Genomic DNA, 24,516 nt, shown 5'->3' with positions numbered 1-24,516 from the left:
CTTGCTGTAGAAAAAGTAGGATAAAATTGAGCAAGGAATGCTTCCCAGTGGTTATTAGGACTGGAATTGCTATTTTCAACAGCCATTGCCTTTTTATTTTTAGTTTTATTTGTTTAAAAGGAAGACCGTGATATTGCATTGGCAAATTCCCCATAGAAAGAGTGGAAGAAAAGAATAATAAAGACACCTCAACTTTTCCTCATTTATGTAGGACAGTCTTATAAATATGCATCCAGATATCCTCCAATCACACAAGCTGAAAATTGTTCCACTTTACTGCAGTTCTGTAACCATATGGGAACCAATCCTGTCTGTGTTCTGTGCACATCCAAAATTCCTGCTGAATGACCCGCCCTGAGAGCGAGTTACCGGTGACCCAGGGCTGGGACAGCAGGAGGGTGCAGGTTGGGGGAGAGTCCAGGGTTGGGGTGGGGGGAGGGCACTGGTGGGAGGGAAAGGGGGGAGCCCAGCACTGGGGCGACAGGGGGTGTGTGTGTGTGTGTGTGGGAGAACCCAGGGCTGGGGCAGCAGGGGAGTGCGGGGGGGAGCCCAGGGCTGGGGTGGGAGGCAGCCAAAAATTTCTTTTGCTTGGGGCAGCAAAAACCCTAGAGCCGGCCCTGAGAGCAGCTATTCATGTCTTCGCCATATCTGCAGAGAAAGCAGGGACAGGCGAGGACAAGCCCCACCTTAACTTGGCAGTGGGCAGCACAAGTGCTAGGAATAACAGTGGCCATTTCTGCCGATTCTCCAGTGCGGCAGCTAGAGCCCTCAATGGTGCCCGCTGGCCAACGACAGCTAGATAGCGCGCAGTAGAGAGAGGGGTAGCTGGGGAGATGGCAGGACGGTGGCATTAAAACCAAGGGGAGGGGACAAGGGATGGGGGGAGTGGGAGACATGGCCAGGGAGAGGTCGCACTTGCAGGTGACCTTGAGGACAGTAAGTTTCAGTGGAGAGAAGAAGGCAGAAGGAGAGGAGGACAAGGCAGAGTTGTAAATAGCCCACTGGAGGTTCTTATAGGAGAAGCCAATGCATGGAACCTGGCCCTCGTTAGCAGGGGACGGCTCATTTGTGGCTGCGCTCTGAGATCTGGGCTCAGAAATAGGGACCCTCCTGATTACCCCCCCCCCCCGAGGAGCAGATTGGATCGTTTACCTTAATTGAATCAACCAACACTATGTGATATTAATAGGTTGCCATGGTGAAAAGCTGCCTCAGAAATCTAACAGCTTGAAAAAAAAAAGTGCCCGTAGCAACAAAAAAACCCATTGGCTTGATCTGGAGCCCTGTGTTTACCCGTTGTAGAGGGTAGGCAGCCGGGGTGCGGCTTTGCATGCATGGCCTAAGACATTTTATTCTCAGGGTCTCTTTGCTTTCTGCCCTGCTTGGTGCACATGAAAGCTCCACAGATGAACATCCAGAGACGTTGCTGCTTGTGCTCTCTGTCCAACTCCCAGCATGTTTTCTAGACGCCACTGAAGGGCAGAACAACTAGCATTTCACAAGGAAACCAAAGCTTCTCCCTCTGGCTTAGCTACAGTACGTGAAGCTCCTGAACTACCTGTCTGGGCCCAGACATTCTGCATCTTTTCATTTCTTCCACAACGTCCCAGTTAGCGTGTTATTGTAGCCAGGACACAAGAAAAGAGCCTGTTGTGTCCACTAAGACATGTCCGCTGGCCAGCAGCTTGCACACACGCTTGTGCTTTGCCCTGGCGTCAAAGAGAAACGTAGAAACCGAGTCCAGCCTGGGAAGTTTGCCCCTATCTTTCCATTGGGGAGTGGGACTTGCCTCCACATGGAATTGTTGGTGGGTGGAGCCCAGCCCCCAAAGCCCACTGCCACCCTGAGGACTACACAGATTTCAGAACATGCATGGAAATCGATGGCCTCTTCCCTGCTTCCAGGTGCACCCCCACCTCCACAGCAGCATGGCTTCAGCAGAGACCACTCGGCGGGGATTGTAGGCTTTCAGCCAGTTCCCTGCACATCCACGCTGCTCCATGATCATTGTCTCCTTGCAGGACTGTAAAGGTTGTGCTGGTCCCATGTGACCTCAGCCCTTCCAATCACTGCTCTCGGTCAGCGCTCCAGTCTCCAAGGCCAGATGCATCAAGGAGCTTTACTGGCAGATGCCCACTGGATCCTGGCATAGCAGGGATTCGGCGCCAGCAGGCATATTGCAGAGGAGGGGTTGGGCCATGTGGGCAGAAGGCAGCACTCCCGGTGGGCACACAGACACAAAGAGGGCGGACATCTCACCTGACACATTGACTGTCACTTGGCAGCTGGCGTGGCCGAACTGGTTGGAGGCCACGCACTGGTAGGTCCCTGAGAACGCCAGCGAGAGGTTTGTCAGCTGCAGCTTCCCTGTTTGGTCATCTGTAAGGAGACAAGCCGCAGGACAATCATTAATGCCAGAGGCACCGGGAGGAACCCCCCTGTGCTAGCAGAGGGAGCGGCTGTGGGGTAGAGAGAGCAGTGGGACTCAGCAGTGGGCTTTGGCAGCATTTCCAAAGGGTGCAGGGCAGCAGATGCCCTGGATTCTGGGACGAGCTCTACCCTGCACAAGGAGAGGCAGGGAGGGGGAGCAGGAGTAGCCAACCGTGAGCACGTGGTCAGCTGCAGGGACTGACGCTGGGACTTTCAGTTCCTAAGGCCACTGCCACGTGAGTTAGAGGAACTCCACTAGCTGCGAGCAAGTAGCAGACTGTTCTCCTCTCTAGGACCAGCCATTAGAGAGAGACACGGGCACATGTGCTAGGCCTGTGTAATTCACACAATTGCATGTGTGCCTAGCACCCTGTCCAGCAAGGCGGCTTTGCAACCCAATTCCCTACCATGTCCTAAATAGCCCATATTGGCCACTGGGCACCTCTGGGTGATTGGTTGGGAAAGGCTTCTGAAAGGCCAGAGTCTGCTGTCAGTCAGTCCTTCTCTGTGTGGGGGTCGGGGAAGGTTTGGTGCTCAAGCTCTGTAGATGACTTGGCAGAAGCAGCCTATGATGCTTGCAGAGCAGGTGCCAGCTCATGCCAAGACTCACTGAACACTGACAAATGCCCAGCTGGAAATCAGCCTGGCTCACCAGTGTGTTAGCATTGTTACAACAGATGTTAGAGTTATAATGTGTTCGGTGTTGGGACTTTATGACATGCTTGTGAGTTGCTGTATGTGTTAATCTCACATATAACATCTGTATCCCAGAGTGTAAACTTATATTAGGGTGACCAGACAGCAAATGTGAAAAATCGGGATGGGGGTGGGGGGTAATAGGCACCTATATAAGAAAAAGACCCAAAAATCGGGACTGTCCCTATAAAATCAGGACATCTGGTCACCCTAACTTATATTGAGTGTTTGCATTGTTAACCTGTATACCTCACCAACCAGGAAAGAAGCATTAATTAATTAAAAGTGCTGGTCCTGCACACAAGGCCCATTGAAACTGGTGTCAAGTATCAGAGGGGTTGCATCTGAAGAAGTGAGGTTCTTACCCACGAAAGCTTATGCTCCCAATACTTCTGTTAGTCTTAAAGGTGCCACAGGACCCTCTGTTGCTTTTTTCATTGAAACTGGATGACCCATTGTGAAACATCGAAGAACAAAGACTTTGTTGATTGTCCCCCCCACACCCAGGAAGAGGAGACAGGCGCCAACACTTGTCCCATCACTTTGAACTCTGGGGGAAGGGAATAAAGGGAGACCAGAAGGCTATGTGGATTAGAATTTGGCCAGGGCAATATTTTCTAAGCATAAGCAAAGGATCCCCAACCTGCTTAGCTCTAAAGCCGTGGTTTTCAAACTGGGCTACGCGAGCTCTCGTTGGGGGCATGTGAGAAAAATCCTATAATGGCGGATGAGTCCCGCACCGCAAACAACATGAACAGCGTCCGCCGCTCTCTGGCCACCCAGCCCTGGAGTTCTGTGCTGCTGCTGGTGGCGGTGCTGCCTTCAGAGTAGAGCCCTGCAGTGGGACTGGGATCCCGTGGGCCCCGCAGGACCCACTGCCATAATAGCGGGAGCGGGATAAAAATTCAGGAAACAAAGCAGGAGTGGGTGGGAGTGGGTATTGCGTGGCGGGATGGGAAGGGGATTAAAAAAAATAGTCCTTCCACGCTGCAAACAACATGAATGCCCCAGCCAGCAGCGGCTGCTCTCTGGCCATCCAGCTCTGAAGTTCTGCACTGCTGATGAGGGGAGGCAGAGGACTATATTATCTGGAAAGGGTCATGCGGCCTAAAAAGTTTGAAAACCACTGTTCTAAAGGACATAGAAAGCTTGCATAACGCAGCAGCTTCTATTGCCTTTTAGAACCTAAGACTAACTCATTTGTGCGCGTATGTTTACTTGCTGGAACCTTGTCAATAGCCCCCTTATGTCTTTTTCTTAGCTAATAAATCTTTAGTTAGTTTATTATAGGATTGGCTCCAAGCATTATCTTTGGTTTGAGATCTAAGGTACATCTGACTTGAGGTAAGTGACTGGTCCACTGGGAGTAACCTGAATATTATTGTGATTTTTGGTGTAAGGGACCGTAAGAACGGCCGTACTGGGTAGACCAAAGGTCCATCCAGCCCAGTATCCTGTCTACCGACAGTGGCCAATGCCAGGTGCACCAGAGGGAATGAAGAGAACAGGTAATGATGAATTGGGGAGGAGGGATAGCTCAGTGGTTTGAGTTTGGGAACCCAGCGTTGTGAGTTCAATCCTTAAGGGGGCCATTTAGGGATCTGGAGCAAAAATCTGTCTGGGGATTGGTCCTGCTTTGAGCAGGGGGTTGGACTAGATGACCTCCTGAGGTCCCTTCCAACCCTGATATTCTAAGTGATCTCTCTCTTGCCGTCCATCACCACCTTCTGACAAAAAGAGGCTAGGGACACCATTCCTTACCCTATCTATCACAAAGACAGGCTTACAAGAGTGGCAAGGTAGAGCAGAGTGCCCCAGGAGACTGGCTGTTACTCTATAGCAGGGATGGCCAAACTGTGGCTCTTTTAACATTAAAGTGCGGCTCGTGGAGCCCCTCCCCCCCCATTCTTCACCTACCAGACTGGGGGGTGGGGGAGAGCTCAGGACCTCTGCTTTGCAGCAGGGTGGTGGGGTAGGGGCTTCCGCCCAGCGGGGAGGGGGGTCTTGGGGCTTCAGCTTTGTGGAGCACACCTGCTGGGGCTCATGGCTTCAGCAGGAACAGAGCTGAAGTCCCAACCCCCGGCTCTAGAACTTCTGAAGATTGTCATATGTGGCTCGGAGGGCCAGTAAGTTTGGCCACCGCTGCTCTATAGCAAGGCTGTGGTAGAACTTGAGGAGTTCACACTTGATACTTGATTGGTGAAATCTAAGTGTAGAACACACCCAACTGGTCTGGGGTTTGAGCCCTGCTTCTTAACAGTCTGCCCTGAGGCTGGCACATACGGTTGTGAGTCACTCTAGGCACAGCTGATGAGAATAGCTCCACCCAGTGGTCAGCGGTGGTAGTGGAGCTGGGCCCTGGATTTGCCCCTCCCTGTATCTCCTACAAGCTCATGCTTATAGATCAAGACAGATAGCCGGAGGTTGTCTTAAACAGGCCATGTGCCTTCTATGCCCCAGGGCTTAACTGCCCTAGAGTGAGACTGCAAAGAGACTGGCCCTTGAAATAATCATCATCATTTCAGTCCCTAAGTGCATTAACGGGCAAGATGCTGGTTTCCTGCCCTGAGTCCAGAGGAGAGACAGCCCCGGAGTGGAGACTGCAAGACATCAAGGGGAGAGATATGAGAAGGTGAGACTGCACGGGAGACTGGCTAACCCCGGAAAGGGAACAGTTGGTTCCACTTCCACTGAGAGCTTCACCAGCATCTCTCACCCAGCTACTGTCCCAGCATCTGATGAAGGATTCAGGCCTCTGATCAGCCTCTGTTGAAAAGGACTCAAAGGGGCCTTTGAAGAGGAGGTTTTGCTTCTAGGCTGTGTCCTTTGGGGTTTTTCTTTAAGATCTGTTCTAAAGAGCTAGTCTGGTTCAAACTCGCTGGAAGAAATCCCGGTGAAGAGCAAAACCACTGCTCTGAAGCTGAGCAGCAACTCTTCTACAGCTTCTATCTGGGACATTAAAATATATTCAAACAAACAAGGACATGGTATTTGCCTCTGAAACGGAGCCACAGGTGCAACCTACTGGTAGCAAAGGAAACTGCAAATGGCATTGAAAAATAAGTTTATAAAGCTAAGATTAAGGGTCTGATCCTGCAAACTCATACTCAAATAAGTAGTCTCTACTCCGGTCGGTGCTTTCATTTAAATCAATGAGACTACTCCTGTGTGTCAGGACTGTGCAAGTTGCAATGTATTTACTTGCAGTATATTATTTATCCACCAGATGTCTCTGTGTGGGGTACAGAGTTCCAGAGTGTGTGGTTCTTGGTGAACAAGGCAGACAAAGCTGGACCTTGAGCTGTGTGGATCTCTATTTGTGTCTGTAGTTTACAGCTGTTTTCTTTAATAAATGTAGTACCTTCTGATTAATAGGATCTGAGACTCCATATATCAGGATGCATGTGAGAAAGAGTTTGTGGGACTGGGTCCTGACCTTTTTTCCTAATTTCTAAAATATTCCCTTTGATCCAGAGATTTACTTCAGAGTAGCAGCCGTGTTACTCTGTATCCGCAAAAAGAACAGGAGTACTTGTGGCACCTTAGAGACTAACAAATTTATTAGAGCATAAGCTTTCATGGACTACAGCCCACTTCTTTGGATGCATATGCATATGCATCTGAAGAAGTGGGCTGTAGTCCACAAAAGTTTATGCTCTAATAAATTTGTTAGTCTCTAAGGTGCCACAAGTACGCCTGTTCTTTTTTTAGAGATTTACTTGGGACTCACAGCTGGTTACTCCAGACTATATCTGGCCACAAGAGCCTCGAATTCACACAGTCACAGGAGGTTAACATTAAATATGATACCTGGATTTTAAAAGGGACTGGTTATTCCCAAAATCACAACAGGGTGTATCTCCATGCTTCAGATATAAACTTATCTGCCAGGGGAGGAAAGAATCTTCTCCAACCCTGGACAGCTTTGTAAAATTGGTTAGATCCCTTTTTCACCTTCCTCGGAAGCATCAGGCCTAGGCACTGGGGATACTGGATGTGATGGACCATTGGTCCCATCCAATATGGCAGGTCATATGTTGGTGTCTGGATTCCTTCAATTCTGTTTCTATCAGATCACTCAGAATCTGTCAGTGGAAGCTTTACACATCTCTGCACAGGAGGGTCTATAAGGGATGGCTCTCTCCACTTACCTTGCACCATATTGGCCAATGGCAACGAGGTCTTGGAGTCCACCCGTGACCAGACGTAAATCGGGGCAGGCACCCCCTCCACAGAGCTGCAGCTCAGCGTGGCATCGCCCCCAATCCGGGCATATTCTGTCCCTTTACAAACAGGGGTAGATGGAGGCACTAATGGGAAACGAGAAGAAAAAACAATGGATTTCTGTACTCAGAGCATGCACTATCATCATGTAGCATGGCAACTGGGTGTCTCCCCTGCCACTGCCGTCAGCTGGTACCCACTCACTGCTGACAGTTGGGGATTGGTCCTGCTTTGAGCAGGGGGCTGGACTAGATGACCCCCTTCCAACCCTGATATTCTATGATTCCTGTGTCACTGCCTTGTTTAACTGAGTCTCATTTATTCTGCTCCCCACATCACCGGCCCCTCCCCTCCTCTTCCCCTTCCCCTTCCACCCACTCTTCTCCCTGCCATCCATCTAGCTCTCTGCAAGGGCCTCTTTGCTGTAGTACCAGACCACCACACAAAGGCCAGTGAATGGAAAGCTATTGTAATAGAATCAGAGATTATCAGGGTTGGAAGGGACCTCAGGAGGTCATCTAGTTCAACCCCCTGCTCAAAGCAGGGCCAATCCCCAGACAGATTTTTGCCCCAGATCCCTAAATGGCCCCCTCAAGGACTGAACTCACAACCCTGGATTTAGCAGGCCAATACTCAAACCACTGAGCTATCCCTCAATTGCTCTTCTCTGGCACTTCCCACCCAGAGATCCCAAAGCACTTTCCAAGAAGGTCCAGGTCATTACCCCTTTGTACAGATGGGAACTGATGCATGCGAGACAAGGGACCCGCAATATCCCAGCCCACGCCCCAAAGCCAGACGGATGGATCCCAGGTGTTCTTGGACCCAGCCCTGCAGGCCCTGCTCAGAGCAGGGATCCCCTTTCCGTGGTGGGCCATGGGATCGCAGTACCCAGACTCACTCAGCACAGTGAAGTGGATGAGCCCTGAGCCGCTGCCGTAGAAGTCCGGGGGGTTGTTCACCTCACAGATGTACGTGCCGTTGTCCGAGGCGCGGATGTTGGCTAGCTGAAGAGTCGCATCCCCCGTGGTGGGAGGGTCGTGCAGGAGGCTGAGCCGTTCGGCCTGAGAGCCGGGCTTGTACAGCTTGTCGTTAGTGAAGTAGAGGATCTGCAGGCAGAGGAGACCGTTTGCTGGGGTCCCCTCAGAGATGGGGGTTTGTCCAATGCCGACCCGGTGAATGAAGAAGGATCGGATGAGTGCCACCCAGCGCCACGAGCAAACCTGCCCTCCGGCTGGCTCTGGATTGCCATTGCAAAGCATGTGGCTTGGAAGAGTAGGTTAAAGTGAAAGCTTCAGAGACTCCAGCAGCAGCCTCGGGGCTCGTGCGAGGGGGAGACGAGGGGCTTTGACAGATTCACCAGGAGAAAGAAACACAAAAGAGGGAGCGGCTAACACTACCCAAAGTGGGACATGAAGTCAAAGGGGATACTGAACCAGCAGAGATACAGACCAGCTTGTCCCAGGCGCTCAGACCCGGCAGTGAGGGGCCAGGCAGGTACCCAGACAGAGCAGCCGTCTCAGCGCTTTCCAAAGCCCTTATAGAATTTAACACAAAGAGAGCGACAGAGAGAGCGAGCACGTGCATGCACGCGGAACGGCTGCGAAATGGCCCGAGGATGTACCCAGAATGTACAGTCTTCCAATACAACACACAGTCCCGCCTGATCCATACATGGTGTATGTCAATGGAACACACAGTCCCGCCCAGTCCATACATGGCATATCCCAGGGGAATACACAGTCCCGCCCAGTCCGTACATGGCGTATCCCAGGGGAATACACAGGCCCATCCAGAAAACCTGCGGCAGGGCTAGCAGTAAAACCCAGATCTCTTGCACCCTGCCCAGGGCTTTAACTACAAGCCCATCCTTCCCCCTCGATGGATGAGAACATCCCATTGGCTGTTCCCACTAGGTGTCCGAAACCACAGTTGTATCTGCAGTGACACTCACTATTGTACATGCCTCTGAGCTTCTCATTCGCAGGTCTCCACAAGTCTTTCCCCAGCCTCCCAGTTGATCCTGGTCCCATCCCTGCTCTTGGATATGTGGCTTCACTGGTGTTTCTAACAGCCCTGGCATACATCACTCGGATCTGAGAGCCCCTCTGGGCTGGCTGCCTCTGCCCCCCCCACCCCCGCACACACACACATTCTGCAATAATGTTAGAGCCATTTGAAAAATCCAATTTAATTTCCACCAAAAGTTGGGAATGAAATGGATTCAGCCAGCATTGCTCCGGAAATGAGAGAGCGCGAGCCCTTTGTGTCGGTTCCAATTCTTTTCGTTGCTGTTGGAACCATCAAAAATTTGGACCAAACCGAGCTGCTTTCAGGAAACGTTTAGACAAAACGTCATTTTTTGACGCAAAAGATATTGGTTGGGAAAAAGCAACAGCCAGCTTTTATGTAGTGTGTGTCCTTCATGGATCTCAAAGTGCTGGACAAAGGAGGGCAGCAGCATTTGCCTCCTTTTACAGATGGGGAAACTGAGGCACAGGGAGGGAAGTGACTTGCCCAAGGCACCCAGAGAACTAATGGCAAAGCTGAGAGTTGAGTCCAGGTCTCCCGAGTCCCACTCCAGTGGCCTATCCTGTAGCCCCGCCTGCTCTAACGACAAGCCCATCAGCCTTTAGGGGCTTTCCCTTGGCCTCACTCTTGTTCCCTGGTGGTTATTTGTGGACCAGCCCCTCAGCCTGGGCTGACAACTTTCACCCCGGCTTTCCGCATCAGCTCCTCATTCAGGCATCAAGAGCTTGAACTATCCCCACCAGGCTTTCCCTGGGCTGGAAGCAGTAACATGTTGAAGAAAGCTCCCCACAGGCCCTGAAGGAACCCCCCAAGCTCCTCCCCTTGGGACCCCGGTCCCTCCCTCAATTTACCTGCTTGGCCTGCTCAGGCGCTATAGAGGCTGGCGCAAACCTCCACTCCAGCATGAAATTTTTGTCAACCGAGGTTTTATAGTGGCAGGGAAATTCCACACTGGAGCCTCGTTCCTGCATCACGGGGTCCTGTGGCACTGTCACCTCCACACACGGCCCAGCACCTGTGGAGGACAGTGAATGAGTCCTTCCGTTCTGTCCCTGCCCTCCCGTCCATTCAAAACCCTGCGGCTTAAATAGGGTTGCCATCTCTCCTGGACTGGCTGTCAGTCTCCTGGAATCAGCCTCAATCTCATGGTGACCATTAAAAGCAATCTGGGAGATTTTAATAGGCCAAAAAGTCCAGTCGGTGGCACTGCGGGGCTAAGCCAGGCTCCCTGCCTGCACTGGCTCTGCGCAGCTCCCGGAAGCGATCAGCACGTCCGGCTCCTAGGCGCAGGGGCGGCCAAGGGCTCTCCACGTGCTACCCCCACTCTGAGCACCGACTCTGCAGCTCCCATTGTTCGTGAACTGCAGCCAATGGGAGCTGCAGGGGTGGTGCCTGCAGGCAGGGGCAGTGCACAGAGAGTCTCTGGTCCCCCCTGTGCCTAGGAGCCAGACATGCTGATCGCTTCCAGGAGCCGTCCAAGATCAGCGCTGCCTGACCGGAGCCTGCACCCCAACCCCTGCCCCAGCCCTGAGCCCCTTCCCACACTCCAAACCCCTTGGCCACACCCCGCAGCTCAGAGCCTGCACCCCAACCCCTTGCCCCAGCCCTGAGCCTCCTCCCATACTGCGAACCCCTCTGCCCCACCCTAGAGTCCGCACCCCTTCCTGCATCCCATCCCCCTGCCTGGTGAAAGTGAGTGAGGGTGGGGGAGTGCAAGCAATGGGGGGGGGGAAGAGAATGGAGGTGTGGTATTGGAGAAGGGGTGGGGCAGAGCGGGGTAGGGGGCGGGGCAAGGGTGTTTGGGTTTTCGCGATCAGACAGTTGGCAACCCTATGCGGCTAAGATCGGCTTTCTTGCTCACTACTCTCACCCTGCCCTCCTCTGCAAGCCCATCCATTGCCTGCCCCTCTTCCACCACTACCCCAGACACAAGCCTCTTGTCCTAACCCCCAAAACCCTCCAGGATACAGCACCCCCCCTTTCTGCTCTATTACTCTATCATGACACTGACCCCTGCCTTTGCTCCTCCGAGCATGGCAGCCTTGGATGACCACAGACCTTGGGAGAGCCCTGTGGGGCAGGGATTGTCTCTTCCTGTGTTTGTACAGCGCCCTGCACAAGGGGCCCCAACAACTACCGTTGTACCAATATACACTGCAACTCCGAACAGAAACGTGTGATCAGTAACAACATGTCAGGTAAAACTTGTGCTGCCCAGATACTGTTTTTTCCTTCCTTTCATTTTCCACTTCGTTGAACTTTCAGGCAAGTGTTAAATGGACCTTAGCAAGGGATGGGTGTGGTGGGTGGACAGGAAAGATACCCCAGCCCAAAGGGAGTTCGTGGGCTGACAGGATGCTCTCATCTCCTGTGAGTCTGTCAGTCTAGGTCTCATCCTGCACTTTCTCCTTCCAGATGCCTGTTAAGGACCTGATCTAACTTCTGTTACAGTCAATTGAAAGAATCACTCTGATTTCTATGGGCTTTGGATCAGGCCCTAAGGGAAGAGGGGCTGGAAAGGAATGCGGAGGGACGTGGCCTTCGGTGTCTGTCACCAGAGTCACTAGGGAGGGTCTCTGCACAAACAGGGGTGGGGGTGACTTCCAGGGGTGAAAGGACAGCCCATCTCCACCCTGTGCTCCTTGTTGGGTTGGAGACCATTTCCCAAAATCACCAGCCCCTTCCTAGACAATGCCCAACGTGAGCCCACAAATCAGAGCAAACTCCTGGCTTTTAGTAGCCAAGAGGATATTTACAAAGCAGGAGTGGGGAACCCAGACCACCCGACCAGTCCTACTGATCCACACTTGTTTGTCATGCCCAAGAAACTGACTATCAAGAACACTTGTTTGTCATGCCCAAGAAACTGACTATCAAAAGAACATTATTTAGCAAATTGTGAAAGATGTGAAGTGAATTTAGGAATCTCTGTGGAGTGTGGGAGGAATTCTAAAGAGATCACACCATGACAGGTGTGAACTGGGTGCCTGGGGTGGCCCTCACTGAAAATGCCACAGTCAGGGCAGGCTGCAAAAGGGAGAACAGATTCTCCCAAAACTGGTGGTTAACCTGAAGTTAGACTCACCGCCCAGTCGCAAACTGTGTTCCTGATCCCCACACTGGTTATCAAGAAGCTGAAAAAGAAATCACACAGCCCCCTTTATTGCATTCCAGTCCTCTGGCTCCCAATCAGCACCTAGGACCAGTATAGCGAGAAGTTATTTTAAAACTCTGCTCACTATACAAAATGTTCTTCTGAACCCAAAGGGCCAGCCACATTGGCAAGTCAGTATTAGTTTGGATCTTACCCAAAATCCCACGCTGCCAGCCAATCCTTTGGTGTCTAGTTCTAAAGTTTATTATAAAGAAAAAAGAAAGAACAAGAAGAGAGTTATTAAATGGTAAAGTAGTCAGATACATACAGAGACTTCAAAGTCCATATATCAGGTTTTTAGCAGTATTGGTGAGTTGCTGGCTTGAAAGTCCCTCTGGAGAACATCCGCAGCTTGGATGAGTCATTCAGTCCTTTGTTCAGAGCTTCGTTTGTAGAAAAGTCACTCCAGAGGTAAGAAGCAGGAATGAAGACAAAATGGAGACGATGGGCAGCTGCCCTTTACATTCCTTTTGGCATGTGGCTTGTAGTTCCTGTGTCCCAAACACAAGGTTCACAGCACATGGGCATGGAACATCCTTAGAGTTCTCAGTCCACAGGCCTGCCCCTACATGTCTTGCTGACTCATAAGGTGTATCCTCTGGCTCCTTTCCATGGGTTCATTGTACCACTGATGACCGTTGATGGACCATCGAACAGGCTAGGCAGTGCTGATGCCAATCTGTGTGGGGGCGTCACCCAGAAACACAGCACAAGTTTGGAAATACAGATAAACCCTACATATCTCTAAATCACAATACAAAAGGTGATACAAACATAGAAACAAGATTATCCTACTTGGCAAATGATAACATTGTCGCAGGTATCTCACATGGCATATCTGGTCCGATTCCTTGCAATTTTATAATATCGGTATCAATAACATCACAAAGTATTCCTCTTATTCCATACAGTGTCACAGCAGGTGAATAGGCAGCATGGTGGCTCGTGCAATTCAATGTTGGCAAATGCAAAGTAGTGGGAGTACTCCTACTGGCTGAGAATAACTGTACACTCTCAGGAAAAAGACCCATGTGTCACCTGGGTGCATTCAAACAAATTGCATTTGAATACAGCCAACTCAAAGTTCTACATCTAGAAAGAGGGAATGAAGGCCACACATAAAGAATGGGACTCTGTCTCCTGGAAAGCAGGGACTCTGAAAAGTCATAATGGACAAGCAAGTCCGCATAAGCTCTTAGTGCGAACCAAAATGGTTCAAGGGCTGGAGCAAATGCCTTAGAGTGGGAGACTTTAAAAGAGTTGAATCTGTTTAGCTTATCAAAATGATTGAGAGGTGACTTGATTATGTAGCACTCACAAGGGAATGTCAGGGTTAAATTACCTGTGCCCTGCCCCTTTATAATGTGGAGAACACCGTGGTCCCATCAGGGTTGTTGTTGTTGTTGTGTCCCAAAGAGACTGAGCTGGTGTGAGGCTGGTGCCGGCTGCACCATATATTTAAAGTTTAATAAAAGCTCAGTTTGAAACCCATGATCCCTGAATGGGAGTGTAACACTTGGTGAGCACTGAACTGCAGTGATCTTCCAGAGAGGAAGCTATCTAGAGCGGTTGCAGGCTGCTCCAGGAAAAGCTGCCAGAAGGTAATGCCAACAGAAAAGTGATGTTGCATAAAGTTTTCTCTGGAAGTAAGAGGGGAAGATTTGATTGTTTGCAAGTACTAGGGCTGGCTGGGAGAGAGTTAACGGACATTCTTAGGAAGGGAGGAGGAAAAGATGAGCATTTAAGAGAAGTTTGTGACACTCTGGGAATTTCTGGGATAGATCGCAGTAAAAATGCATCAAAAAGCCATTTGGTTTTAACCAAACATACAACAAGCCACCTACATAGTGAAGACCAAGGGGAGCTGGAAGATCAGGGATTGTCTACATTACTGGCATTAAGAGATCAGATTTAACAATTAATTGCTACAGCAAGAAAAGAGCAGATTGAAGTAGAAATAGCATACTGCAAAATGAAAGGAGCTTGAACAGGGCCGTCCTTAGGATTTATGGTGCCCTAGGCGGGATTATTAAACTGGTGCCCCTGTGCCTGACTTGCTCTTAACAACACAAACGTAAGCTTACAGTATTGGAAAACTTGCCACATGCATGTTATTAAACCCAGTTTAACTTAATTAAGCACACTGTAATGCTGATGGACTAGCACTAAAGAAGTAGCGCTATAGAAAAAATTCTGATTTGACAGAATGATGCAAATAATATAATTGTTTTAATTTGTCAACATTTTATTGGAAATTGATATGAAGAGGTATTGAAACAAGGAGTTGTTTTGAATTAAAAGCGATCTTTCTGGCTTTTTTTGGCTGCAAAAGCAGTAATAATGTCATTGTATGACAAAGACAAAGTGATGTCTTGTTCGATTGCAGGAATAGCAAGACCAGTCAAGCGTTCCTGACTCATTGTAGAACGGAGATAGTTTTTAATGAGCTTTAATTTTGAGAAACTCCGTTCTCCTGATGCTACTGTTACAGGAATTGTCGGTAGAATACGAGTGGCAACGTACACATTAGGATATATGTCAACAAGTTTGCTGGTATGAATAAACTGTACAATGTCCATCACCGATTTTGCATGTGGCAACATTGGTGACAGTGTCCTCAATTCTTCGTACAGTTCAAGTCCATTTAAATCAAAACTATCACCGTGCTTCAGGAGGCTCTCTAGGTTCTTGCGCTGTGACCTTGAGCTAGTGTGAAGACACCTCACAAGGCGCTCCGCCCTGACTGGGACACAATAGAGTTGGAAACCCAGGTCATTTTTACAAAGCCACTTTTTAGTTTTAAATGTAGAGTGGGCATCAGTCTTAATGTTAGTTACAACTCTATATCAACCTTCTACTGTAAATAGATCAATGGCATTATCCAGTTTAATAAGCTGGGTTTCCAAGCAGTGGGGAAATATAACCCCTAGTTTTACTCCTAGGTAAAGCACAAAGTGACCAGAATGAAGTCAGCACAGAATCATCTCATCTAGATTAAGGTAGCACAGAAATGTTACAGAAGTCCTATTGTGCCTCATTTTTGTTTGGAAAGACATTAGCAATAGCAGCACATTTTGGGCACTGCCAGAAATACATGATAAATCACTGCCTCTAAAGTTCCATCAAAAACGGACATTTTCACAGCTCTAGCATGATCTGCTACACAGATTCTTCACAAGGAAGTGTCCCTGGCCTTTTTAACTCGTATTAACCATGTATTTACTTTATGAAAGTTGGACAAAACATTGTGAAAATGTAAGACATTGGCTGCCCAACCTCTGGGCTGGCAAAAGCTATACTGACTCACTGGGAAAAAAAGCAAGAGAATCTTAGTACAACATATGGTCACTTTATACCAGGGGTCGGCAACCTTTCAGAAGTGGTGTGCCAAGTTCACTGTCATTTAAGGTTTCCCATGCCAGTAATACATTTTAACATTTGTAGAAGGTCTCTATGTCTATATTATATAAATAAACTATTGTTGTATTTAAAGTAAATAAGGTTTTTAAAATATTTAAGAAGCTTCATTTAAAATCAAATTAAAATGCAGATCTTATCAATTTAGTGTGATCCTTGCCTGGGATCCTTGTCTGGGGTTCCAGCCACCAGCCCCGCTCAGCCCACTGCCGGTCTGGGGTCCAGCTACTGGCCCTACTCAGCCCACTGCCGGTCTGGGATTCCATTCACTCAGCCGGCAGCAGGCTGAGCGGGCCGCTGGCGGGCTGAGCGGGACCGGCGGGGGGGCTGAGTGGCTCAGTCTGTTGCCAGTCTGGGGTGCCGGCAGCACTCAGCCTGCTGCTGCTCTGGGGTTCCGGCTGCCGGCCCCTTGCCAGTCGGGGTCCCAGCCGCCGGCCCCGCTCAGCCTGCCGCCGGCCCCACTCAGCCCCCCACCGGCCCCGCTCAGTCCGCTGCCGGCTGAGTGAATGGAACCCCAGGCCGGCAGCGGGTTGAGTGGCTCAGACGGGGTCTCAGCCGCCGGCCTGCTCAGCCCGTTACCAGCCTGGGGTTCCTTGGGGGTCCCCAGGCCAGCAGCAGGCGCTGAGTGGGGCTGGCGGCTGGGACCCTGGCTGGCAATGGGGCAGCAGCCGGAACCCCAGAGCGGCGGTGGGCTGAACCGCTCAGCCTGCCGCGACGTGCCATCAAAAACCAGCTTGTGTGCCACCTTTGGCACGTGTGCCGTAGGTTGCCGATCCCTGCTCTGTACACTAGTAAGGGGATGAGATATTACAGTTGTCGGAGGCTCTATTTAGCAGTAACAGGGCTATAGGAAAGTCAGTCAATGTTTTTTGTTTCTCTGATGAAAACTGGCCAACTCCCTGCCCCAAACCAAACTTGTCACAAATAATTGTCAACAACTTAATTTTCTGTTTTTGGCTAAGATATTGATTTAAAAAAATATATTGAAATTGAATTCAGGGATTGTTAGCAAGCATTTTTGGCAAACAAAGTTGTTAAATGACAATCTAAATGGCAACACAGTCCTGCTTTCATGCTTGGCTCACCCCCCAGCCTGCTGGGCCCACAGCTGCAGTAGAGGAGGAGATCGGTGGAAAACTGCAGGACCCCAAAATCCACCTCTTGGGGTGCAGAGTGGCAACAGCAGCAGCAAACCCTCAGGTCCGATCACACGCCAATGGGCACCACCGCCAGCCCCACGGACCATGGTGAAGTTAGCCCAGCATCTGATCTCAGGGACGGGGCACCCATGGAGCCACAGCAGCTCACCCTGCCCTGCGCAGCTCCCCCTGGATGAGATGGATCGCTGCCAGCCCGGGGGAGAGACGCGCTCCCCAGCTAGGGTGACCAGATCCAGATGTCCTGATTTTATAGGGCCAGTCCTGATATTTGGGGCTTTGTCTTATATAGGCACCAATTACCCACACCTAGGGTGACCAGACAGCAAGTGTGAAAAATCAGGATAGGGGGTGTGGGGGGGTAATAGGAGCCTATATAAGAAAAAGACCCCAAAATTGGGACTGTCCCTATAAAAGTGGGACATCTGCTCACCCTATCCCAACCCCCCGTCCTGATTTTTCACACATGCTATCTGGCTCTCCCCAGCCCAGCCACGCGTGACCATTCCAATCCTGGCTGGCTGCGAGGAAGTGAGGCGGGGGGGCGAGCCCCGAGGGGCTCTCGCTTCTGGCTCCAAGCGCCCGGCGCGTGCCGGGTGCGACCCGCTCCGGGGACAGTGTCAGGTGGGGAGTTTGACTGGGGCGGTACACCTGTCAAACCGTAACGCAGGTGTCCTAAGGCGAGCTCAGGGAGGACAGAAACCTCCCGTGGAGCAGAAGGGCAAAAGCTCGCTTGATCTTGATTTTCAGTATGAATACAGACCGTGAAAGCGGGGCCTCACGATCCTTCTGACTTTTTGGGTTTCACTTTCATTCCTCAGCAGGCAGCCAGCTAGCCTCCCCCTCCCCCACAACACCTCCCCCAACCCAGCCCTGCCGGAGGGGAGGAGAGAGAGAGAGAAGGGTGCTCCTTGGGGGGGGGGGGGAGAAAAGGGGAGTGCTCCGTGGGGTGTGGGGGGGGAGAAGAATGGACGTTATGGGGGACAACCAGGGGTGGCTCCAGGCACCAGCGCAGCAAGCGCCTGCCTGGGGTGCTGTCTGCCGGTCGCCCTGAGGGCCTGCGGGAGGTCCCCCGGTCCCGAGAGGCACCCCTGCTCTTACACACCCCAAATACTCTGTCTAGCACCTCCCAAATACCATCTCCCAGTACACACACACCCCTCCAGCACCCCAAAATACCCCCTCGAGCTCCCCCCTCCCCCCGCAGCAGTGTCCTCTATTATGGAACTTGAAATACAGGTGGGGTCACCCTAGATACAGTTGAATTTTAAAGGCAGGTGTTTCTGTTCTACCTCATGGAGTGACCGCAATGGGGCCAGGCTCTGGAAGTCTCAATGAGCTACAATCCCAGCTGGGTCCCCAGAGGTAGTTCCAGAAGGGCGGGGTGATTCCCTGCACAGCCCGGGCAGAGGCAGCGTTGCCCTTTTCTCTCCCCTCATTCCGAAGGCTTGGCCCAGTCCCATGACACAAGGTTGGGTGAGCTGGGTACACGCTGGGAAAAGCCCTGAGGCCCCCCACTCAGGCTGGTGCAGAGTGGGGAGCAGAGCCTGGAGGCCTCCAGCCTGGCTCTCTCTCTCCTTCCCCTCTCCACCTAGTACCTTGTGTACCCCGCTGCGGCTGGGCTGAATCTCGCCCCAGGGGGCCCAGCCGAGGGACACCCCATCTCTCTCTCGCTCTCCCGGGGGTCACTCTCGGAGTCAGGGTCATCGTCCACTGACGGAAGAGGTGCCTGGCAGTTGCGGGGAGTCTCGCTTGCTCAAGTGGAGATGACTCCGTCCAAGGCAGAGTGGCGCCTGCCGACATTCCCCGCTCCGGCGGGGTCTGTCCACCAGCTACCTCGTCCCTGGAGCGCAGGGTCTCGCCTCTGCCCCACACGGAGGGAGCCCTCATTGCTCAGTGTATAACAGGGGGGTCGCTTAGCCTCCTGTACAACACGAGCAAGAGCTTTGTGTCCAGCAAGTATAAATGGGAGTGGTTCCCCCCGGGCTTTGTCTGTGGGTCCGGAAGCCCGGGAGGGCGCCGCCCCTCACTCCCAGGCTGGGGTGGCCGCATGGCCGGAGTGAGACTGCTGTCTAGCCCTGTCCACACAGGGGACAGAGAGGAGGACACGGGGGCACACATCGGAGCTCCTCACCTATGATATAGGAGCACAAGCCCCATGGACTCTCGCCCTCGGTTTTACAATTGTACTTCTTTTTGTGTGTATGTTTTTTCTTAGTAGTTATATTTTTACCTTTTTAATATATTTTACTTGTATTTCCTTTTTTATTTTATTATTGTTTATATATGTATATATATAGATAGATAGATATTAAGTTTCTTTTAATTTTATTTCCCCTTTTATGGTTTTTATGTATTTTACAATTCTTTTATTTTTCAGTTTTTATTATTTTACTTTTTTTAAGTCTGTTAATATTTTTGTATTTTATTCATTATTACTATTTTAAATTTATTTTGCACTTTTTATAAATGTATTATTTTTTCTAGTTTTTATTCTATTTTAGGTGAATCGTATACTGTTGTCCAATCATTTGGGCTCCTATCTTCTCTCACTCCAGTGAGGATCTTCAGCCTCTCACCCCATCATGGTAGTCATGCGCCGCCCCAGCCAAGTCTCTTTGTCCCCTGACTCCAGCCAGACCCTCCACCACCACCATTCCAGCCTACTCTTGTTAGGAGACAAATCAAAGGAGCTATCCCAGATTGAGTTCTCGATACAGGGATTTTTGGAACAAATTGATAAATTAAACTGTAATAAGTCACCAGATGGTATTCACCCAAGAGTTCGGGAAGAAACTCAAATATGAAATTGTAGAACTACTAACTGTGGTATGTAATCTAGTCCTTAAATCAGCCGCTGTACCAGATGACTGGAAGGTACCTAAATGTAATGCCAATTTTTAAAAAAGGCTCCAGAGGTGATCCCAGCAATTACTGGCCAGTAAGCCTAACTTCAGGACCAGGCAAATTGGTTGAAATTATAGTAAAGAATTATCAGACACATAGTTGGACATGATATGTTGGGGAAAAGTCAACATAGATTTTGTAAAGGGAAATCATGCCTCACCAATCTATTAGAATTCTTTGAGGGGATCAACAAACGTGGACAAGGGTGATCCAGTGGATATAGTGTACTTGGATTTTCAGAAAGCCTTTGACAAGGTCCTACACCAAATGCTCTTAAGCAAAGTAAGCTGTCATGGGATAAGAGGGAAGGTCCTCTCATGGATCAGTAATTGGTTAAATTGTAATTGGTTAGGAAACAAATGGTAGGAATAAATGTTTTCACAGTTGAGAGAGGTAAATTGAAGGGTCCCCCAGGGACCAGTGCTGTTCAACATAATTCATAAATGATCTAGATAAGGGGGTAAACAGTGAGGTGGCAAAGTTTGCAGATGATACAAAATTATTCAAGATAGTTACGTTCAAAGCTGCCTATGAGGAGTTAAAAACGGATCTTACAAAATTGGGAGACTGAGCAACAAAATGGCAGATGAAATTCAATGTTGATAAATGCAAAGTAATGCACATTGGAAGACATTCACAACTATACATATAAAATTATGGGGTCTAAATTAGCTGTTATTACTTAAGAAAGAGATTTTGGAGTCACTGTGCGTAGTTCTCTGAAAACATCGGCTCAATGTACAGTGGCAATAAAAAAAAACTAACAGAATGCTAGGAACGACAAGTAAAGGGACAGATAATAAGACAGTAAGTATCTTAATGCTACTATGTAAATTCTTGGTACGCCCACACCTTGAATACTGCTTGCAGTTCTGGTCGTCCCATCTCATAAAGATATATTAGCACTGGAAAAGGTGAAGAAAAGGGCAACAAAATTAATTAAGGGTATGGGACAACTTACATCTGAAGAAAGATTAAAAGATTAAAAAGACTGGGACTCTTCAGTTTGGAAAAAAGACAACTAAGGGGGAATATGGTAGAGGTCTATCAAATCATGACTGGCGTGGAGAAAGTGAATAGGGAAGTGTTGTTTACCTCATCACATAACACAAGAACCAGGGGTAACTTGTTAATTTTAATAGGCAGCTGGTTTACAACAAATGAAAGGAAGTACTTCTTCACCCAACACACAGTCAACCTGTGGATCATTGCCAGGGGATCTTGTAAAGGCTGAAAGTGGGTTAAAGAAAGAATTAGCTACGTTCATGAAGAATAGGTCCATCAATGGTCATTAGCCAAGATGGTCAGGAACGCAATCCTGTGCAGTGGGTGTCCCTAGCTTCTGACTGCCAAAGCTGGGAGTGAACAACCTGGCATGGATCACTTGATAATTGCCCAGTTCTGTTCATTCCCTCTGAAGCACCTGGCATTGGCCACTGCCGGAAGACAGGGTACTGGCCTAGATGGAACATTGGTCTGACCTAGTATGGCCGTTCTTATGTAGTGGATGGAAGATAAATCTCCCAGTGACACATTTTAGGAAGCTTGAAGAGTTATTAGAAATAAAAGATGGGCTTGATCTTAGAGCTTGCAATGGAACTGAAATCCCTTACAAGTCCAGTTCCAATTAAGCAAAGATGATGACATCTTGACTATCACTGTGCTGGTCAGTCCACAAAAACTGGAGAACTGATCCCTGGTTACATTGTTATTGAGGAGATAGTCAAACACCACTGCTGCAATTCTTCTGAAGCACCAGCACATAGTCTCATTAACAATCCTTCACAGTTTACAGCAATAACAACCCATTAACCTATGTCTTCACTTCTGCCGGGTTGAATGCCAGAGCACATCAGTGGGTTGCAGAATTATCTGACTAACTTCAAAATCAAATATCATTCAGGGAAATCTAACCCAGAGGCAAATGCTGTATCCAGGAAAACAATACGATGGGCTGCACAGAAGAAACAAGTAATGTCGTTAAGGCTGTTCTACAGCCCTTGGATGTACAAAGAGGTGGCAAGGTAGCTTGGTTAGCAGCCGTTACTGCCAATTCTTTGGCAGTAGGAGACTTCTCCCTGGGCATTAAATCCACCCTCCAGTCTATTTCCTGAGAAGACATTTTGGTGCCTCAGAAAGAAGATCCAGTGATTGCTAAAATTCTCCATTGTAAGTCCAGGGAGAACAAAAGAACACAGGAGGATGTGGTAGAAGGTCTCTGCTTTGAGGTGTGAGTGATATTGATTGCATTTGGATACTTGATCAGAAACCAAGTTACAAAATCAACTGGTATTACCTGAAAAATACTAAAGGCAGGTATAGCGAGAACTGCCTGGAGAGATGGGTTTCAGAGTAGCCGCTGTGTTAGTCTGTATCCGCAAAAAGAACAGGAGTACTTGTGGCTCCTTAGAGACTAACAAATTTATTTGAGCATAAGCTTTTGTGGGCTACAGCCCACTTCATCGGATGCATAGAGCGGGTAAAGTCTCACGAGAGATGGGTTTTATTGGCCACAGTTTGAGGAGGAAATCAAATATTATAGCACCAGATCTGTATGCGTCAACCTGTTTTGTTAGCTGACATGTCAGGCCGACATAATATTTATGAGGGAGAAATGTAGCACTCCTAGGGGAATAATGGTTTTAATTGACCTGTGCCCTGTCTCTCTAAGGCAGGGGTAGGCAACCTATGGCACACGTGCCGAAGGCGGCACGCGAGCTGATTTTCAGTGGCACTCACACTGCCCAGGTCCTGGCCACTGGTCTGGGGGGCTCTGCATTTTAATTTAATTTTAAATGAAGCTTCTTAAACATTTTAAAAACCTTATTTGCTTTACATACAACAATAGTTTAGTTACATATTATAGACTTATAGAAAGAGATCTTCTAAAAACGTTAAACTGTATTACCAGCATGGGAAACCTTAAATTAGAATGAATAAATGAAGACTCGGCACACTTCTGAAGGGTTGCCGACCGCTGCTCTAAGGTCTGGAGCCCAGCTGAAGAGAGAAAGAGCAGTCAGGAAGCGAGGGCTGGTCGCAGAGCGGTTGTGGTGTCCCCGGGGAGATTGAGCTGGCGTGGGGCTTGTGCAGGCTGCATGGTTTTGGAGTTTGGTTTTTATATTAAGTTTAATAAAACCTCAGTTTTAAAACCATCCCTGGACTGGGAGTGTAACAGTGACAGTGAATAAGGCACCTTCCTGGGGAGAAAGCAACAGGTACTAAATGGCTCTTTAATGCACAGAGAAAGGCAGAACAAGAGACAATGGCTAGACGCCGAAGCCTGACAAATTCAAATTAAGATCCAAACTTAACAGTGCAGGTGTGACAATGCGGTTCTGGCGGAACCCAACTGAGAGTGCCAACTCAGGACAAATTGCTAAAACAGGGCAGTTACAGCCCAAGGCTGGGGTTTTTCCACCTCTAAGGCAAACCAAACCAGCCAGACTAAGACTTCGGTCTCATCCCACTGGCTAACCGCAAGTCTCACAAGCAATCTCCTTAGACACTCCAGTTTCCCAGTATTACCACCAGTGCCACACGTTATGGGGACAAATTATTATAAAAACCAATACCCCAGTAAAAGAAAAAGGTTCTCCTGATCCCAAAGGACCAAGCCCCAGACCCAGGTCAATATACAAGTCAGACCTTACCCACAAATCACGCTGCTGCCAATCCTTTAGAATCTAAAATCTAAAGGTTTATTCATAACAGGAAAAAGATAGAGATGAGAGCTAGAATTGGTTAAATGGAATCAATTACATACAATAATGGCAAAGTTCTTGGTTCAGGCTTGCAGCAGCGATGGAATAAACTGCAGGTTCAAATCAAGTCTCTGGAATACATCCCCAGCTGGGATGGGTCATTCAGTCCTTTGTTCAGAGCTTCAGTTTGTAGCAAAGTTCCTCCAGAGGTAAGAAGCAGGATTGAAGACAAGATGGAGATCAGGCATCAGCCTTATATAGTCTTTTCCAGGTGTAAGATCACCTCTTTGTTCTTACTGTGGAAAATTACAGCAAAATGGAGTCTGGAGTCACATGGGCCAGTCCCTGCATACTTTGCCGAGGTACAAGGCGTATCTGCCTTCTCTCAATGGGTCCATTGTATAGCTGATGGTCCTTAATGGGCCATCAAGCAGGCTAGGCAGAGCTAATCTCAGCTTGTCTGGGATGTCACCCAGAAGCATAGCATAAGTTTGCCATACAGACAGTATAGAGCCAATATTCATAACTTCGACTACAAAACTGATACACACGTATAGACAGCATAATCATAACCAGTAAACCATAACCTTGTCCTAGACACCCCATTTGACCCCCTTTATACAAGATTTGGGTGCCACTACAGGACCTTGGTTGCAACAATGATCTATACGGTCCCAGTTTATGTCAATAACGTCACAGCAGGTGATTAACCATTGCTACAAACTCCCCAGGGAAGGGGAGGATGCTCTGTCTCTTGCTGTCTTCTCATTCAGACTGGCGCCTTCTGGAAGATGCT

At 49.2% G+C, this 24,516-nt stretch overlaps 1 protein-coding gene across 1 annotated transcript in view; it reads right to left on the bottom strand.

Annotated features, from left to right (window-relative positions):
* The window catches only part of VSIG2 (V-set and immunoglobulin domain containing 2), a 32,541-nt gene that overhangs the window by 4,941 nt on the left and 3,084 nt on the right, over positions 1-24,516 (bottom strand). Inside the window, exons 2-5 of the mRNA XM_054049496.1 lie at positions 10,233-10,396; positions 8,252-8,459; positions 7,278-7,436; positions 2,260-2,379 (exon numbers count right to left, since the gene is read on the bottom strand). Of these exons, the coding sequence (XP_053905471.1) occupies positions 2,260-2,379; positions 7,278-7,436; positions 8,252-8,459; positions 10,233-10,396 (651 nt within the window). The remainder of the gene's footprint in view (positions 1-2,259; positions 2,380-7,277; positions 7,437-8,251; positions 8,460-10,232; positions 10,397-24,516) is intronic.

Source organism: Malaclemys terrapin, chromosome 15 (assembly GCF_027887155.1).
Source record: "Malaclemys terrapin pileata isolate rMalTer1 chromosome 15, rMalTer1.hap1, whole genome shotgun sequence".
Classification (NCBI taxonomy): Eukaryota; Metazoa; Chordata; order Testudines; family Emydidae; genus Malaclemys; species Malaclemys terrapin.
Note: the sequence above shows the minus strand (reverse complement) of the source record. Positions and strands in the feature narration are given on the sequence as shown.